Source organism: Macadamia integrifolia, unplaced genomic scaffold (genome assembly GCF_013358625.1).
Source record: "Macadamia integrifolia cultivar HAES 741 unplaced genomic scaffold, SCU_Mint_v3 scaffold_216A, whole genome shotgun sequence".
Lineage (NCBI taxonomy): Eukaryota > Viridiplantae > Streptophyta > Magnoliopsida > Proteales > Proteaceae > Macadamia > Macadamia integrifolia.
Window position 1 is genome coordinate 253,842 of NW_024870646.1, and position 18,671 is coordinate 272,512.

Genomic DNA, 18,671 nt, shown 5'->3' on the forward strand with positions numbered 1-18,671 from the left:
TAATAAGCTATGAGGAAGTTGTTTGAGGTGGGATGACTATGTTCAACGGAGTCTTTTGGATGCTCTAGTATGGAGGAGTGATTTGATTCAGATTGAAGTGGTGAGGAAAGACATGCATAACTTAGGCCTTGTATCAAGTATACCCTTGAATAGAGCTGATTGGAGGGCAAGGATCTCTGTATCCTACCCCATTTGGTTGGGATAAGGCTGAGTTGTTGTATGGAGATGGTAAACTTTTTAATGAACCATGGAATTCCGTATCGTTATTAAGGGGCTCTGTTATTTCAAACAATTTTCTGATTGTTTTAACTTTGTTGGTTGACTGAAACTTGGTTGCTCTTAGGTCTGGAAATATTGGCAATCATTAGATCTTAACCGATTAGACCATCTGCTGGATGGGGAAGAGAACTTCCTATTAGGACACTAATTCCTAAACTGTAATACTGTATATCATATTCGATGCTGTCTTTTGGGTGTAGCTTACAGTGTGGCCTCTTCTCTGCACATTCATATCACTCATTGCTGCTATGGCTATAAATACGATGGAAAGGCAAAGCAGGATTCATGTAGTAGTCTCAGATTAGTTAATGTTAGGCTTAGTTGAGTAGGTGAGTTGGTGTATTGCTGTCCAATTCCAGGGGCCTTATTTCAGACGAGCTGTTATATTGGAGATTTTCGACCTGCACCTGCCTGCTGATTTAACATAGGAACTAAAATTCAGCATGTTGAGCCCGAAACTGAGTTTGAGAATAAAATAAAACAAGTTAATGATATAATGGATATAGAAAGATAAGAGAATATAATATTATAACTAGAAGGCTATGGAAAAAAAGTCTCAGCCTAAACAGAACCAATATGTGTATTGTGTGTTTTGAGGACTCCTATACCAGTCAGTCCCTCACTTTGCACAAACCATTTGTTCTAGGAGTATGGAGTTAATCTGAAAATTTAGTACTTATGTTGGTTGAAGCTTGTCCATAGTTCAATGTTAGGTTTTTGATTCCTGTTTTGATTATTTGGATGTTATTGGATACATGATAGCTAGGCTCTTTCAGCAGTCGTGTAACCATCTCATTGATGCTCTGGAGTAGGCTTTCTGTTGGGCCTCAAATGGCAGAATCAGAATTGTAGGGGTCTTGTACTGAGTGGCCTCTATTTTGGTGATATCTCTTCCTCATTTCATAAAATCTGTTTGTTTCTCCAGAAAATAGATAAAAGAAATGATAGGTCAGGACTAGAATGGAAGGGTATAGTTTTAGGTATGGATTGGAGGTAGACCAAGGTTCTAAATCTTGGGTTTCGACCTGCAACGTTGATGCTTTTTCTGGTTGGTTCCATTATCATAAAGTGCTCCAAAATTGGCTTGGTTTCAAGATGTAGAATCCATGTTGGATCACCACATAACGTTGTACTGGACTGGAGGTCCTTTCTTTAGCGGGCACCAGGTTTGTCTTCGATTCAAGTTTATAAACCAGTAAATTCATAATGGGGTTGGGGTGTTGTTTTCACCATAATCTTTATTATTGTTTTTGTGGGTGCTACTATTAATGAAACTTGAACTTTGCCTACTTTTTTTTTTTTGGTTGTGGTAACTAACGAATTGCTTCTTAAGTGGGTGTAAAATGGTAAACTCAACAAAAATTAGAAACAAGTGCTCCCTTCTCTCTCTCCAATCCCATCCCCACCCTGCCTCTACCCTCTCTCTTAACATATATTACATTATATTATATATTATATAGTATATTAAAAAAATATACTATGATATATGACATTATAATATTATATACAACATGTAATATAAAAAGCAAGGCTCTTACTCTTATGAATAATATAATAGATAATATACTATTCACTTAGGCATACCTCATTATGTAATTATGTCTAGTAGTAACCAAATGATTATTTTTATAGCCCTTAATCTATTATCATAATTGATTTTTCGAAGGAAATAAACATGAATGTAAACTATGCTAAAGAGAGCCTTAGTTTCAACCCCCAGAAAGTGTTCTTTTTTTTTTTTGTCTGATTTTTTGTGAGTCTATTTTTGACCTTTTAAACATAATCTACGTACTATTTTCACAAAAAGAACACCCAAAACGGTACTTGTGGTGTTGACCCAAGGTTGCTAGTGTACTAGCCTTGTTGAAGGATGCTGTACACTAGCCTTGTTAATTTGTTATAAACACTAAGTCTCCATATAACTTACATACTGGAAATGTAAATAAGCTATTAAAATAATCAAAACATACTTTAGAATTGAAAAACAAGGAATCATGTAAGATGAAAGGGAATACAACACTCTCCACTCAATTCTAGGTGGAGTTTCTACTTTCTACGCTACTCCAATTGACGATTTGCGTAACACTGCAGATGTCGTTGCAAAATTCTACTATGTTTACAGCTATGTTGAACAAAAAAAGTAGATTGGGAAAAAATTGGGTTCACCTTGAAGCACCAAAGAGGTCTCTTTAGCTTGAGCTTGGTTGAAAATGCAAGATAGTTGAAGAAATTTGCAAGAACTTGAGGAAATTTGAAGTTTTGTGGCTAAATTCTGTCTTTGTTGGTTGGAACCCATGAAACTTAGGGGTTTCTGTTGAAACATGTTGCTTTTGAGTTTCGACCTATGGTTTCATTTTGACCCTCTGCGAAATTGGGAGATTTCTGTCGAAACTGGGAAATTTTGAGGAGATTTAGAACCTTGAGGTGGACTAATCGGTTCAAGTAATCCAATAAGCCCCTTGAGAAAACCTATTCATCCAATCTCTCTCTCTCTCTCTCTCTATATATATATATATATATAGGCTGTGATGCAGATGCACGATGGATTTAGGAAAAAAAAATATTTTTGATTTGATTTTCTATTGTTTTAGAAATAATTTCTTTTTAAATTAGCTAGCTTCTAATTTTAGAATAGCTTCCATTTTCAAGTAGTTTCCATTAATTGTTTGATTTTTCCTTTATATTAGTCATGTAATAGAGAAGAACTCAGTTTTTGATTTTTTTTGAATGAATTTGAGAATTTAGGTTTTGGTTGAAACCATGGCTGCCGACCCCTTTTTTCTCCCTCTCTGAAATCTTCTAATCTCTTCTTTTCCCTCACTATTGTCCTCTTTAGTTCTTCTTTTTCATCTCCATCTCCATTACTTTCTCCTTTATTTCCTTTTTTTTTATTTTTTCAACTGCTAGATACTGTTCATCGTCTCTGCTGGGCGGTGATACCTAACACAGAACAAGAGCTTGTTGCATCCTTGTTCTGTACCGGTTGACTCTAAAATTCTGGTCGAAGGCTCCTACCTTGAAGGCGATTCAGATCCTAGAGCTCCAGCTCCAAAGCCCTCTTCAGTCCTGAGATCGAAACCAGGTTTCAGATCTGCCCTGGGAGTTGTCGCCATCATCAGTTTCAGGTGCTTCCCACGTCCTTTCAGCCTGCCGATCTGACCAGATATTATGTGGATTTGGAAGAGCCTCCTCTTGTGATCCCACGCCTGAAATTTCAGACCAAACAGAGAAGATTTGAAGGAGTTCTCTCCTTTGAAGGTCTACACTGGTTTGCCGTTAGGTGTTCTATCGAGAGGAAGAAGAAAGGTTTTGTTTATTGTTTTATGCATTTAACTTCTGGTTATTACAAGTAAGCCCTTGTTTTGTAAGGTTATATTCTATTACTCCCCCTTCTCTTGTGTAATTCTTAAACACCCCTCTCTTTCCAATTTCTATTTCAGTTTGTCCCCATTGTTTATTTTCCTCTATTTTAAGCTCTTAAAATTGTTTCTGAAATTACAAGAATACCCCTCAACCATTACATTGAGCTCCTTAGTCATTCTTGTGGGCCCTAAGTGATCTGATTTCGATCATTGGAATTCGGTTCCGCATCAGGCTGGTTGGCCACTACAGTTGAGGCCCACTCTGCTTTCTTGGATACATAATCTGACATATGACAGCTAGCGGGTGACTCCAATCTTTGATCAAACTTGCATGAACAATGGAAGAAAGATATAGGAAAGGAGAAGAAAGAGAAGAAAGAAAAAGAAAATGGATCTGGTAATCACACTCAGGGTCCCTAGGGCATCACACACAATTTGTGAGTCTTAAATGGATTATTATTATCATTATTATTTCTTAAAATTTTTTTGTAAGCGTATGCTCTTTATTTATAAAGAAGAAAAGACTCGGATGATGTTTACCGACACTTGGGTTGTGGTTTATCTCGGTGGGTTTCAGTTGGGGCTGGATTGGTAAAATTCAATCCTAGTGTCCTCAGGCTTTATGTCCGGTAAGCCGAACCAATGGGATTTAGAACTAAAAGAAAATCTTACCGTGGATGGAACCAAATGTGAATAGTGTGACAGTTTGAATCATCAAAATTTTCATGTATGAAATTGGAGTGCTTTGTTATTATTGTTTCATTATTTATAATTATCTTCTATTTATTTACAGGTTTAGAAAGCTCACAATTCATGATTTGATTTTGAACCCTTTGTTGTCATACTACTACTTGATTTAGTCACTTCTCTTTTTCAGTTGGGAAGCCAACAGTTATGGGTACCATGGGGATGATGGACTGCTTTACCGAGGACAAGGAAAGGGAGAAACCTTTGGCCCAACTTTTACATCTGGTGATACAGTTGGTGGTGGGATAAACTATGCTTCACAAGAGTTCTTTTTCACGTAAGACAGTTTCCCATTTTTTACTAGATGTCGATGATTTTTGTAGTTATTCTCCTTTAAATGCCTGTTTGTTTAGTCTTTATAGCTGGAGATATATGATTGAATCTTCACATAATTTCCCTTGCAGCTGTTCCCATTTTACAAGCACATCTAGAGACTGTAATTTCTGTTTTATTATTAAAATTGCAGTTTCAGTCTTTGAATCTGCTAATCGTTTGCTTATGAATTTTTTTAAATTAGTAAGGTTGCGTAATCAATTTGGTTTATTCAGTAGTTCTAGTTAGTCTTCCAAATGCTGCCTTTATTAGGTTTAGCTCCATTTGCTTTGAAATGATTCTTATAGATTCAAATGTTGCTTATGTTGAGGGTGCAGTAAAAACGGAAAACTAGTTGGAACGGTGTACAAGGACGTTAAGGGTCCGTTGTTTCCTACAATTTCTGTCCACAGCCAAAATGAAGAGTATGGCCCTGGCTACTTTTTTTCTCTGATTTTTATTTGTTATCCTTTCTGTATAATTTTGTTCTCTGTTTCTTACGTTTTGGCATGTACTACTTTTTAGAGTCACAGTTATTTAAAGTGGTGCATACAGTACTTATTACCAATGATATATTTTTTTTTCTGGGTACACTCTAAGGTTTGCTGTCTGAAATTGTGTTTGTATGTTTTGTTTTAATTAGTTTCTTAAAACTTAGCAGCTCCATCTGTCATTCTGCATAGACTTTTGGTACATTAGGGTTTTTTTTTTTTTTTTTTTCACTTGTTCGAAGTTGTGAGCAAGTTAAAAACGTAAGATTAAATGCAGAGTGATAGTCATATTTTGCTTTGTAACGGCTCATGAATTTTTTGTTCTTCCTCTACACATTCTTGTATATGTATTCTTTGGAGAAGTACTAAATATTGAAGGAATTTTTTATCATATTGATGCAGGCATTATAGGCTTTTTCAATCTCTTGTCTCATCATCGGCCTAGATGGGAGGCCTTCCTATGTGTCCTCCTAATTGTGCCACATGGAAGAGTGATGCAACAACAATGACTGTTGGATAAATAGAGCAGAGTCTTGATTGTCCATTTGTCAAATTTCACAGCCAAATTCAATCACACACCCCTCCATGTATTTCATACATTTTCCCTGTATTTTCAGGCATCCATTTAGTTCAACCTTTCTTCAAAAGATTCCTTTTATTGGTGGACTTTAAGTCTTTATCTTGCTATGTGGCCGACTTCTTTTGGGGCTGAAACTTAACATGTGAGTGGGGGCCTATGTCCTACCTCCCTCAAATTTTGGGCCCCACTTGACATGCCACATGGCAGATAATAGTGCAACATAGGAAGGCCTCCCTTGGTGGGTCATGCAGGTTCGTAAAAGGTGGATGAACAACAAGACGGGGGAGAGTAAAACCATATATGTAGTGTGTTTGGGTAACCTGTTCAGACATTTAAGAAATTAATCCGTCGCAGTGAAAGTCAGTTGGTAAAACAAGGCATAATAGGAGTTTAGGAGACAATAACTCAAGATCCAAGTTCCTAAATTCAGATCAAAAGCTGGTAGACGGTAGATTATGACCTGCCGATTCAACCTTTCAAAACCCAAGATAATCCAATGGTTTGATCAAGAGTACCAGAGGTTGCCTCCGCCACCACATGGTCCATGACACCCCAAGGAATAGGCTCACTGTTGTGTTCTGGAGTCTCCCTACCTCTATTATCTCCCCTCTTGATGTATCATTTTTCTGTTGATGGGCTTGTCCTTTGCCCTTAGTTGCTGATCTTCCCTTGTATATTCTTCTCCTGCTTGGTAATGAATTTATTTATTCATTAAAAAAAAAATTTAATAATAATAGAGGTGAATAGAAAATAGTAAACTCTTTTAGAACTTTACAACATAGAAGCTCTGGTTGGATTGTAGCATGTCTATCCATCCCTTCTAGAAACAGTACTAAAATAAATAATTCAACTAAGTAAAATAGAAACTAGCCCATATAACGCACTGGTGCTCAAAATTAAGCCTCTTGGTCCATTCGTGGCCCAGGTTAACCCTACTGATGACCCGGTTTCTTGCTGACCTTCTTATTCTTTTGAAATGCATCATACTTTTGCATTCAGGGGACTTGGCAGTAGTAGTGCTAGTATGTGATGGGGAAACGTTGATTGACATGGTTTGGAAGGTGCAATGGAGATCAATGATTGTTCCAATAAGGAGTGATATGGTATACACAGGAATTTGGAAGTGTTAAAAAAGAAATAGGGGGTGGGTGAAAATGACATGGTTTGAAGCATTGGTAAGAGACATTTCTGCTTTTGAGTTAATGGACGATCCAGGCTTAAATGGAGTGGAATGACCTAATAGGATTTGTGTGGGGGCAACCCAAGTGGTTGGGTAAGGATTTGTTAGTTGAGTTTTCTTTTTGAGTTTGGAAAAGAAGTTCCTTAATTCATCTCTGCCTGGAAAATATCATTGTCACTGCTTAAATTTTTATCTGCTCCTTGAACAAATTAATTTGCAGATATTATATTTCGTACTGTGTTGTGAAACTCTCTATGCAAATTTTACTTATTCTGAAGTGTTTGTGATTCTGATATTTGTGATATATACTAAATGTTTATTCTTCAGGGTGAATGTCAACTTTGGGCAGCAACCATTTGTTTTTGATGTTGAGGTAATCTACAACCTTCTGTTTTCTTCCTCAGTACTGGCCAACTTGTTTCCCTGTCTTTATCATATGGTATTATGTTTGTTGCATTGTCAGGTGAGCATATAGTGTTTTGCAAGATTTTAAGTATCCTATCATATCACGATACTAACAGATACCTATCGTATCTTTAAGGAACCAATATGATACCTAAAAAAATTGTTGACTGTATTAGGTCGATACATGGTCGTTACCTATCAGTACTCTCGATACATCTCCTATAAACTACAGAACACGATCCATGACTGCAAAAAACTTACCAAGAGCTACTGTAAAGCATTCTAGTCAAATTATTTTTTTATGGAAAAATCAACTTGATTCCTTGCTTCTGTTGGCAAAAACAACCCTAGCATTGTTGATTTCATCATCATTTGGGAATTAAACAATATGCATTCAAGGATCAACCAAATTTTCATAAGAACATTTATCTACAAAACTTTGAATTTTGTGCTCAAATAATCTTTTTTAGTGTTGATTTTGCAATGAATCACGATATTATTGAAAAACAACTGAATGTTTGCATTAAACTGGACTTTTTGGCACTGATGTGTGCATCTAAACCCTAAATATTCCCCAAGCTAAAATTGACATCTTTATGGTATTAATATGTAAGAAACCTCACCTTTACATAACCAATTATGCAGTTGTTTCGTCGTACTTTGTTCTTTTTATTTATAATATATTTATAATATTACTTATTATAGTGCCTATGCTTCAAAACTGTATTTTGCCTGTATCCTTAGCATTTCCATACGTTTCTTGACTATCTCCACACGTATCTTGCATCTCTTAAAACCTTGGTATTGTGTCTGTTTATGGATTATCAGTTATTCAGTTTCATTTTTGCAGCTGTTTCTGTAGGTAACGATTATATATTTTTGCTGGTGCCTATGCATTGCATATCCAATAGAATAAGTGAGTCACTTCATATAAAAATTTGGGCATTGACTTTTTTTATGTTGATTTGTTTTCCTTTCTTTCTCTCTTTTGGTGATGTGATACTTATCAACACTTTTTTTTTTTATACTTCTTTCAGTAATAGTGCACATACCATTTTTCACAGATGTAAGAAATGGGAAAAGAAGTAGAAGTAGAAAAAGTAACTGTCTTTCTCATTGTGTTTTTGGTTCTTACATGATACTGTAATTGTTTCATTGAGATCCTCTTTATTAATTCAACTGTTGGCTTCATTTGAATGTGATTGCTGTTGAATGCTCATGGGGAATTGATTTGTCAGTTTGATCCCTTACAATAGTACCTGAAACTTTTTTGTTTGATAATTTTGGTCACAAGAAATATTTCTTAAAGAAAATCTAAATGAACTACGTTCAGTTTCAGCCGGCCAAAGCCCCAATGCTAAAATGCACCATATGAGCTATCGAGAAAAAAGAGAGGCAAAAATCGTATTCCATCAGTAAAGACTTGGCAAAATGTCACTTGCTAAAGTTGTTCATTTTCTATTGCTAAAGACTTTCTTCCCATTACAAAGTGATGATCTTACCTATCAATTTTCAATTATATTATATCTTGTGTAGATTTTGAATTGTTGGTTTGATCTAAATGAATGGTTCTTCCCATTATATATATTTTTTTCCAGGCTTTTGTACAGGAGGAAAGAATGAAGCAGCAGATGATTATTGAGAAAATATCACTGCCTCCTAACATTAGTCATTGGTATGTTCTCCATTGACTGGAGCTTGCTTTTCCCTAGACTTTCCATTTATGGGTAATGGCTGAAAGTTTTAATCCTATTTTCTGACTCCACATATTTATTTATTTTTTGTACATGTACTCATTTCTTGCTTTGTGGATGGGTGGGTGGGTGCATGTGTTTTCTGATGCCGGGGAAGGGGTGGTTCTGATGTCTGAGATACACAGTGAACTGGTACCAAGTTCAAGTCAGTCCTGCTATGATAACATTTTAATCGAATGCATCTTTTCATTATGAGACAAGTTTTGGGTCAATACATGGGACTTCAAATCATGTAATTTTCCCTTTTGCAAGGTTGACATACTAAATTGCCTCACAGCCTCAAAGCTTTCAGTTTCAGGGTTGGAAGATCAAGTCATGTTTGCATGTTTAAAGAGCATGACAGGTGTGAGGGCAGGTTTGAGAACTTGTAGATGCATGGGATGCCTAGGATTTTGGTGCTTGAGCAGCAAGGGCCCTCAATTTTAAATGCAAGTAAAAAGGGGATATGGAGAAAGTTGGAGAAGATTGATGAAAGACATCCAATTGTGCCTGTGAATGTTTTTGGGAACACATTTAAATGGTTCGGCCATACTTCATTCGATTAAAGGGTAAAAAGGAAGAAGATTCAACCATTACAAAGCAAAAATTCCGAATGTCAAGTTATCAACTTGAACAATTTGTTATAATAGGAAGTGCCATTTTTTTGTTTTTTAAATTCTACCAAATGGAAGTAAAAAGAAGTTGGTGCTATTAGAAAAAAAAAAAAAAAAAAAGTAGTGGAGAATTCCAAAATGACTCAAAAGGGGTTTGATAACCCTAAATATGCTAATTTAATTGATGAAGTGCAAGTTTACTGAATTCATTTTGTTGCATCCTGATTCTTATTAGAAATCTTATTTTCATAAAACTTATTAGGTGTATGCCCTTGACATATGGTGATCCTTAAGTGCATATGTGTCTCACATTGAAGCTTGGGGCTCAATCTTTTTTTTTTTTTTTTGGGGTGAATAATATAACTCATTACCAAAGGAAAAAGAAAAAGTACAAGGCCCCGAGGGGAAGAGAAAATTACAAGGACAACTCCTCAAGGGGAGAAGGGGGGAGATCCTAGGAGACAAAAGTTTGTTTGTTCCTTCAAGAATCAATACAAGTAGCTGTAGAAGCAGAAAGTTTTGGTTTGATGTCAAAGGAAATGGAATTCTAAATCTTCTGGAGAGGCCTAGAGTTGGAGGTCCATTTCTTGAGATTACACTCCATCCAAATTTGGTTGATGGAGCCATTGAAGGAAAGCTTACTAACCATATTACAAATAAAAGATCCCAAAAAGGTCATGTTGATCTAAATCCATTTGCTATGAAATGGAAAAATCCGGCGACTTCTTGGCCAACATTTGGCGAGGACCCCTTTCCAAACCGTAGACGAGAATGGGCACTTAAAGAAAAGGTGGTGGATATCTTCCATGCCATTCCAACAGTGAACTACAAAGGAGAGAATTAGAGATTTGGCAGTGGATCAAGAAAGACTGGGTTGGCAGGAAATTGGAGAGAGCACGCCAAACGATGAAGTTATGACGAGGGATGAAGGACTTGAATCAGACAATCTTCCTCCAGGGAGCAAGAGGGCCCCAAGGCCTAATAAAGTCCCATGCACCTTTGGAGAAGAAGAGGCCCGATGAAGCTGGAGACCAAAAAGTAGTGTCACCCTACCATTGGGGAATCTATGGATGCTTTCCAATGCATTCCACGTAGGAGCCAACAAGGGGGAAGAGTTGGCCGGGGGGGCACTCATTATCTTGGATGATGGTAGAGACCATTGAATGCTTTGTGAGGCCTGATCTATGTATATCTCTACTCTAAACAATGTGAAGGAGGACACATAGAGGGTGCCAGTGGTCTAGCCAAAGAGAGGTAGAAGCACCACCATTAATGCGGGGGAAGTAATAGCTCCAACATCTAGGGATCTAACCGACAAAATCTTGTGCTAGACCTAAGATGCATCATGCAAAACACGAGAATTCCAGATAGAGTCTGACAAAGGATCTACCCGGGTCCTTTTCTTCTTGGAAGCCAACTTCCAAATCAACTTTATAATTTCCGTATAATTGACATCTTTGATGGGTCTCAGACCTAGACCTCCATTTTTAGGAGTGCAAACATGAGCCCAACTGATTGGGTGAAGGAATTTAATTGAGTTAGAGCCTTTCCAAAGGAAAGTCGACATGAGGGATTCCAAGGAACGAACCGTGGATTTGGGAAGCCCATAAATACCTGACCAATAGATATTGGATGCTTTTAGGACATGCTTAATAAGGACCAACTGATCTGCATATGAGAGAAGCTTGCCCTTGCAAAGCTAGAGCTTCTTATAGATGAGATCAAGCATAGTGGTGTAGTGATGAGTTGTCAATGTCATAGGTTTCAAAGGGAGACCCAAATACATGACCAAAAGGCAACCAATACTGAACCCAATTGTGTCAACCAAGGAGGCCTTATCAACCTCAAAGACACTGGCCAGGAATAGAAGGGATTTCTGAGGATTAATGTGAAGCCCAGAGTGGCCTTCAAAAAACTGAAGGAAAAATGTAATTGTCTCCAAGGACTCAATGGTAGCTTTGGACAAGATCATGAGGTCATCCGTAAAGGCCAGGTGAGTGAGCTTCATTGCCTTGCATTTGGGAATGGGAGAGATATGTTGTTGATTCGTACAACTTTGAATGCTTCTTGAGAGAACTTCCGTTGCTAAAGAGAAGAGGTATGGCAATAATGGGCAACCCTGATGAATCCCAATTGAATATGAGAAGTGGCCAGTCAGGCTACCATTAACCAAAACTGAGAAGCAAGGAGAGGAGATGCAAATTTTGATCCAGTGGACAAACACAGTAGGAAATCCCATCTTGATCATGACATCAGTGATAAAATTCGATCTCAGAGAGTCAAAAGCGTTGTGAATATCAATCTTCATGAGAGCCAAAGGGGAGTGGGATTTTCTGTCAAAACTCCAATCTATCTCATTAAAAGAGCAACCCAGTGCGCGAGGCTCTTGCTGTTGCAGGGTCTGGGAGGGGCACAAAAGAATATTATTAGAAATGCACCTGCTAGGGATGAAAGCCGATTGATTTTCACTAACCAGAAAATCAACCACCGATTTGAGTATGAAGGCAAGGATCTTGGCGATGAACTTATACAAGAGGTTGTAGAAGGAGATTGGCCTGAAGTCAAACATGGAGGCTGCCCCTTCTTTCTTTCGGATGAGACAGAAGAAGGGATGATTTATTCCTTTGATTTGACTTGGAGTGAAGAAGAAACTCTTGATGGCTTTGATGAGGTCATCTTTCATGATGTTCCATGTAGTAGTTGAAAAAACCCATACCAAAGCCATCCAGACATGGAGCTTTGTTACATATTTGAGAGTGAATGGCAGTAACAATTTCCTCCTCTAAGGGGATGCTATAAAGACCATTAATGAGATGGTCAGGGATGGGCCCTTAAGTAGTGGAAGAGGACCTGAATAAGCATTTGAAGTAGTTAACTGCCTCAACTTTGATTCCCTCAACACTTAGACTAGTTGAACCATTTTTAGCTTGAAGCATGGGAATGGAGTTGATATTTGTTTTAGGCTTCGTAGTACGATGGAAATAGGCTGAATTGGTGTCACCTAGTTCAAGCCATTAGATTCTTGATTTGTGTCTTAAAAAACTTTCTTCTTGGGTGTGGAGGGAGGCTAATACATCTTAGAATAAAAGCTTGAAGGTTCCTTATGTATATTATCAGATTTTGGCGCCTCTTTGGGATCAATGTTCAAGAAATCGGTTTCGACCCTGGTCCAAATCGAAATATTTCAAATTTCAACTGAAACCAGGCCGTAGTCCTGCAGGTTTCAGTGGACAATTTTGCTTGACCATTTCGTTGGTCAAACGGCCGTATTTTGGGCTGAAACTTGGCAGACCCTGACTAAGCATCCCTAAACACGATGGAACCTTTAGATTGTTGAACAATTCACTCAAAATGTTAGTTTGGTTTCGTACCCTCGTTGGCAATGTATGTCGTACCTTGCTTGTGAATTTCTCAAAGATAGCCTGTTATGTTACACGTGATTTAGTATTATAACATACATAAATAAGGAAAAGAAAATTAAAATATGCAATTGCAAGTGACAAACTCATTTTTTTCCTTAAACAAATTTTTATAATTTTAATAATAATAATAACCTAAGTAAACAATGTGTAAGTATGGAACAACACAAAACATTAGTTGAAAAGACAACACTATAAAAAATTTCCACTAGTTTTCAAACCAAATTTTTTTTTTTCCATATTTTTCAACAAGTGACAAACTCATATTTTTTTCCTTAAACTAATTTTTATAATAATAATAACCTAATTAACGAATATGTAAGTACAGAACATGACATAAAACATTAGTTGGAAAGACAACACTGCAAAAAATTCTAATATTTTTCAAACCATTTTTTCCCCATAATTTTCAGATATATTTTTAAATTTTTTTTAAAAATAATATATATTAAAAAAATTCCAAATTAAACTAACTCTTTTTTTAGAAGAAAAAAAGAGACTCCGTGAGTTCGTAGATTAGCCAATGTGGTCTAACATATATAAAATTGAGCTTCAACCACTAAGTATCTATTTTTTTAAAATTTATTGTAAGAAAATAAAAAATTTAACCGGAAATTTTCTAAAATAAATTAAGAACATAAAATTAATTCCGAATTTGTAGAGTCATAGATTGGCTTATGCTATCTACTATTTGAAAAAATTGAAGCTTGACCTTTACATATTTACCCCATTTTTTGCAAAAAAAAAAAAATACTTTAGGGAAAAGGGTATTACTTGAAACTGTGAATCTTTAAGAAATCTTCCTAAATCCTCCAATGTTAGCTGTGGATGAATTGTACAAGCTTCCAACAAGTTGTTCCACTAAGACTCGCAAGTTAAATGGCCAAAATCATGCAAAAACACAAGCTTGGAGTTGAAACTACGGGTTTTGGTTTAAACCGAAATATTTCAGTATATTTTGACCAACTCCACCGAAATTACGAACCATGTCTGGGATTTTAGCAATGAGAAAGGAGTTCATAGGGCTTAATAGATCCAGCAATTGTACTGATTAAACAAATGTAACTTGGGATATCTGATCTATTTCGATTTACATGTTTTTCTATTTGTCTGGTTGGCAAATGTCTATGTTCACCAATCTTCTCTCATAAATTCTCTTCTTCTTAGGCAGCTGATCGGATTTTTGTTGAGGCTTGCCTCGAGGCAAGCAACTACTAAGCTTAACAGACCTGTGAAAGCAATATACACTTACTTTGAAATGCTGTTAGTTGTCATACTAGAATATGCTTATTAGTTGTACATGTTAAGCAATCTTATTTATCTTAATCTTTGAGAGAATGTGCTTTCAATGTGTGGAGGTTTAGGCAGTTTTTCATTGTCTATTGGTTTTTATCAAATTCAGCTTCAATGAATTATGACTCAATAAGTCTTTAAGTTTGTTCTAGTGGATCTTGGTGGTGGATGATTCTTATTGTTGATAAATTTGAGTCCGTCCTTACGGAATTTTAAATCTATAATTTAACTTCGTATTCTTCCTACTATTATAGTTGTAGTGACCGTTCATTGCCTTTTATTTTCTTTATATTGTATAATTTTTAATTTTTTGCTTTTAAAAAAATATGTGAACCAGTATCATTCGCTCCTACTTTCTACACTACGGGTATCAAGATACACTCAATTCATTTGATTTCGCTAGTAGAAGTACACTCCCTCCTATTCCTGTTGTTCAAGAAAATGGCATTAATGAGCAAGGAGATACATATGCATTAAGGCACAGAAAGATTCTTCGTCAGGTATGAGGATCATGCATGAAGTCTGTGTGTGTAAAATGGTTTTAGACCTTTATGGTTTAAGAGTATTATTCTTTGGTTGATGATTTGGAATGTATCTTTACTTACTCTTGGTTGAAGGAAAGCAATTTCTTTTTTCATGCGATCTGAAATCATGTATCTCATGTCCGAATGTGTACAAAATTTCCTGATAGGATTTATTGAACAATATTGCTGTTCTGAGCTACCCCTGTTGGCATCATCTTGATGTGTTTATCGTGATGTTTTGAGTCTTGCTTAATCACTTCTTTTGTAATTTGTTGCAAGAAATTGTTCCTGATGGCGGAAAATACTTTGGCGTGGCGCATTTTTTTTGTTTATTTAGTGTGAAGTGGGTCTTTCCTTGCGATATAGGGGAGGCTTTGTCTGGTCGGTCAATCAGGCTGTGGTGAGGTTGAAGATTCTCTAGAGTGTCCACCTTTTCCCACTATATAGAGGTGATTAGAAAGAGTGGAACCATATAAACTTTGAAATTTTCTTTTCATATTTGCTGGAGGTCTGCCATTGCTGTTCTGAGGATATCAGCATATTGGTCATTTGAACAATTTTTTGGCTTCGAGGTGAACCATTTTCTTAGGAGTTAGATACTTTTGCTTGGAATTGAAAAGGAAGAATGGAGACACTGATATCTATCAGGTGGGGATGATTGATTCTGCAAGTTTTTCTGTCCTTAAGATACCTGTAGTCTCTGTTTTATTTGTTCAATTTCGTCTATGTTTATCATCCTTATGGAACTTTTTCCGTAGTGATGTACATTTATTTATTTGTCACTCCCAAGGCAATTGTTCTGATAATAATAGGGGGAAATAAATGACCGATAAGAGTAGTGTTAATAGTGTATGTTAGGATTGTAATGCTTGGACAGCATATATGTCTCTCTCTCTCTCTCTCTCTCTCTATATATATATATATATATATAGAGAGAGAGAGAGAGAGAGAGAGAGAGAGAGAGGGACCAATATGCCCTTGCGGCATCCATGTCTACACTCCCACTCAAGTTGAGGCATATATATCATACATGAATAAAATAGGATGAAAGGTCCCCCCCCTCCCCCCCAATCCCTTGGTGAGGACATCAACCAATTGATCACCGGACTTCACGATGGGCACACAAATCAGTCCATTCTCCAGCTTATCTTTCATGAAGTGTCAGTCAATCTCCACATGCTTTGTTCGGTCATGTTGTACTGGATTATGAGCAATACTTATTGCACCTTTATTATCACATTGTAACGTCATCAAAAGACGAAAAAGAACACTAAGGTCTTGAAGTGAACTTTTCAATCACGACAATTCACAGATCTCTTGAGCCATAGCACAAAATTCTGCTTCAACACTAGACCTTTCCACCACATTTTGCTTCTTGCTGCGCCAGGTAACAAGGTTGCCACCAACAAAAGTACAATATCCTGAACTAGACTTCCTATCTAGAGATCCGGCTCAATCAGCATCTGTGAAAGCCTCAACCAAAAATGATTATGAGACAGAAGAATTCCCGCCCTTGGTTCTGACTTCAGGTAACGAAGGATAGGAAGGACGGCCTCTATATGGGAAGAATAGGGATCATGCATAAACTGGCTCACCAAACTCACAGTAAAGGCAATGCCAAGCCATGTATGTGAGAGATAAATCAACTTCCCTACCAGATGGTCGTCATGGCCATTGTCAATCGATTCACCATCACCCTCCTTAAGTCTAATATTAGAATCCAAAGGAGTACCACAAGGGTGACAACCCAATATTTCAGTCTCTGATTGAAGATCTATGATGTACTTCCTTTGGGAGAGAAATATACCTTTTTGAGATTTGGCAACTTCAATCCCAAGGGAATACCTTAACTTCCCGAGATCCTTTAATTCAAATTTTTGTCCAAAAAAAAAAAAAACTCTTGAGACCAGTAACTTTATCATTATCGTTTCCAGTGACCATTATATCATCAACATATACGAGGTCATAGCTTTGTGAAATCTCCCAAGCCAAGCTCTAGGGGACTGCTTCAGTAATACAATGCTAACTTCAGTTTACAGACTTTGCCAATGGCAATGTCGAATGAAAATCCCAGAGGAACATCCGTATAAACTTCCTCATCAAGATCTCCATGGAGAAAAACATTCTTCACGTCAAGTTGCAAATTCCATCTAAGATTGACAGCCCATGACAATAAGATTCTAACAGTATTCAGCTTCGCATCTGGAGCAAAGGTCTCTTGGTAGTGATTCCCGTATGTTTGTCTGAATCCTTTAGCAACAGTCTAGCCTTTTATCTGTACACACTACAATTCATCTTTTGCTTGACTACAAAAACCCACTTGCAACCAACTGGTTTCTTCCCTTGAGGAAGAGCTACAAAATCCCATGTGTCGTTTTTCTTCGAGACTTTAATTTCTTCTACCATTGCTGGTTTCCACCTCCTTGCATCTGTGACAACATCCTGCCAATTTTGTGGAGTACAAACAGAGGAAAGAGAAGAAACAAAGGTACGATAGGTCATAGGAGGTAGATAATGAATTATAAGAAACAACATGAGATTTATGATGTTGATTGCAAGTTTTGGCACCTTTGCGGATAGCAATTGGTGACTCAGAAGAAGAACCATGAGAAGAATAAATTTTACCAAATGGAGTGTTTGAATCTGGATCAAGGGGTGGCAATTGAACATGTAAAGGTGCAGTAGTGGTAGTGGTGGTGTGGAGTTGCTTGTTACTGGTGAAACTCTTACGATATCCTGAAGGTTTGAATCATCAATCTACTTTTGAAATGCGCCAATGGTCTTTTGAACCGGAGTAATTTCCCCCTAAATTTGAACAATAATCTCATCTTCCCCCAAAACAACAGTCTCAACCCCATCATCCTTCCCCTAAACTAGTGTGGCATCCTCAATGGACCGAATGGGAGCTGCAAGAATCAACATATCTTCGTTACTACACTCCCCTTGAAGAGGTGGAGATGAGTAATAGAGTGACTCATGAAACACAACATCAATGCTCACCATTCTACGTCTAGTGGGTGGGTGATAGCACTTATAATCTTTCTGGGTGGCGGAATACCCCAGAAAAATACAATGCAAGCCACATGGTTCCAATTTGCTAGGAGAGAGTATTTCGAACATAGCAGACGTAGCCAAAAATCCTTGGTGGCACAATAAAGGAGGATGATCCTTGCAATACTGCAACAGGAGTACGAGTTCATAAAACCTGTGTAGGCATATGGTTGATGAGATGGGCAGCAGTAAGAATAAGATCACTCCAATACTGGGCAGGAACATGACAGGCAAACATGGGGGCTCAAACTACCCTTAACAGATGACGATTCTTCGTTTATGCCACCCCATTTTGAGTAGGGGTGTCTACACAACTGGTCTGGTGAAGTATGCCATTGTTAGCAAGATAGTTTTTGAACTGACCCTATATGTGTTCTTTGCCATTGTCACTCTGACGAACTCGGACAGTAGCATTTGTATTGAGTCTGAACCATTTTTTGGAAGACTTGAAAATAGTGGAACACTTCATTCTTATGTTGCATCATGTAGCCCCATGATGTTCAAGAATGACAATCTATAAATATAAAGGTTACAAACCAGCGATAACCAGACATTGAGGTGCGATGAGAGGGACCCCACCCATCAGTATGAATAAGATTGAAAGGAGAAATACTTCTTTTATTGGATGGTAAATAACTAGATTGAGTTTGTTTGGCCGACACAGGCCTCACAAAGGAACTC

General features: G+C 37.2%; 1 protein-coding gene across 1 annotated transcript in view; it reads left to right on the forward strand.

Annotated features, from left to right (window-relative positions):
* Window positions 1–1,385: 1,385 nt before the first annotated feature.
* Window positions 1,386–18,671, forward strand: part of LOC122071361 (ran-binding protein M homolog) — a 29,527-nt gene continuing 12,241 nt past the window's right edge. The window contains exons 1-7 of the mRNA XM_042635699.1: window positions 1,386–1,445; window positions 3,229–3,404; window positions 4,519–4,665; window positions 5,039–5,125; window positions 7,279–7,324; window positions 8,955–9,031; window positions 14,753–14,915. Coding sequence (XP_042491633.1) covers window positions 1,386–1,445; window positions 3,229–3,404; window positions 4,519–4,665; window positions 5,039–5,125; window positions 7,279–7,324; window positions 8,955–9,031; window positions 14,753–14,915 — 756 coding nt within the window. The remainder of the gene's footprint in view (window positions 1,446–3,228; window positions 3,405–4,518; window positions 4,666–5,038; window positions 5,126–7,278; window positions 7,325–8,954; window positions 9,032–14,752; window positions 14,916–18,671) is intronic.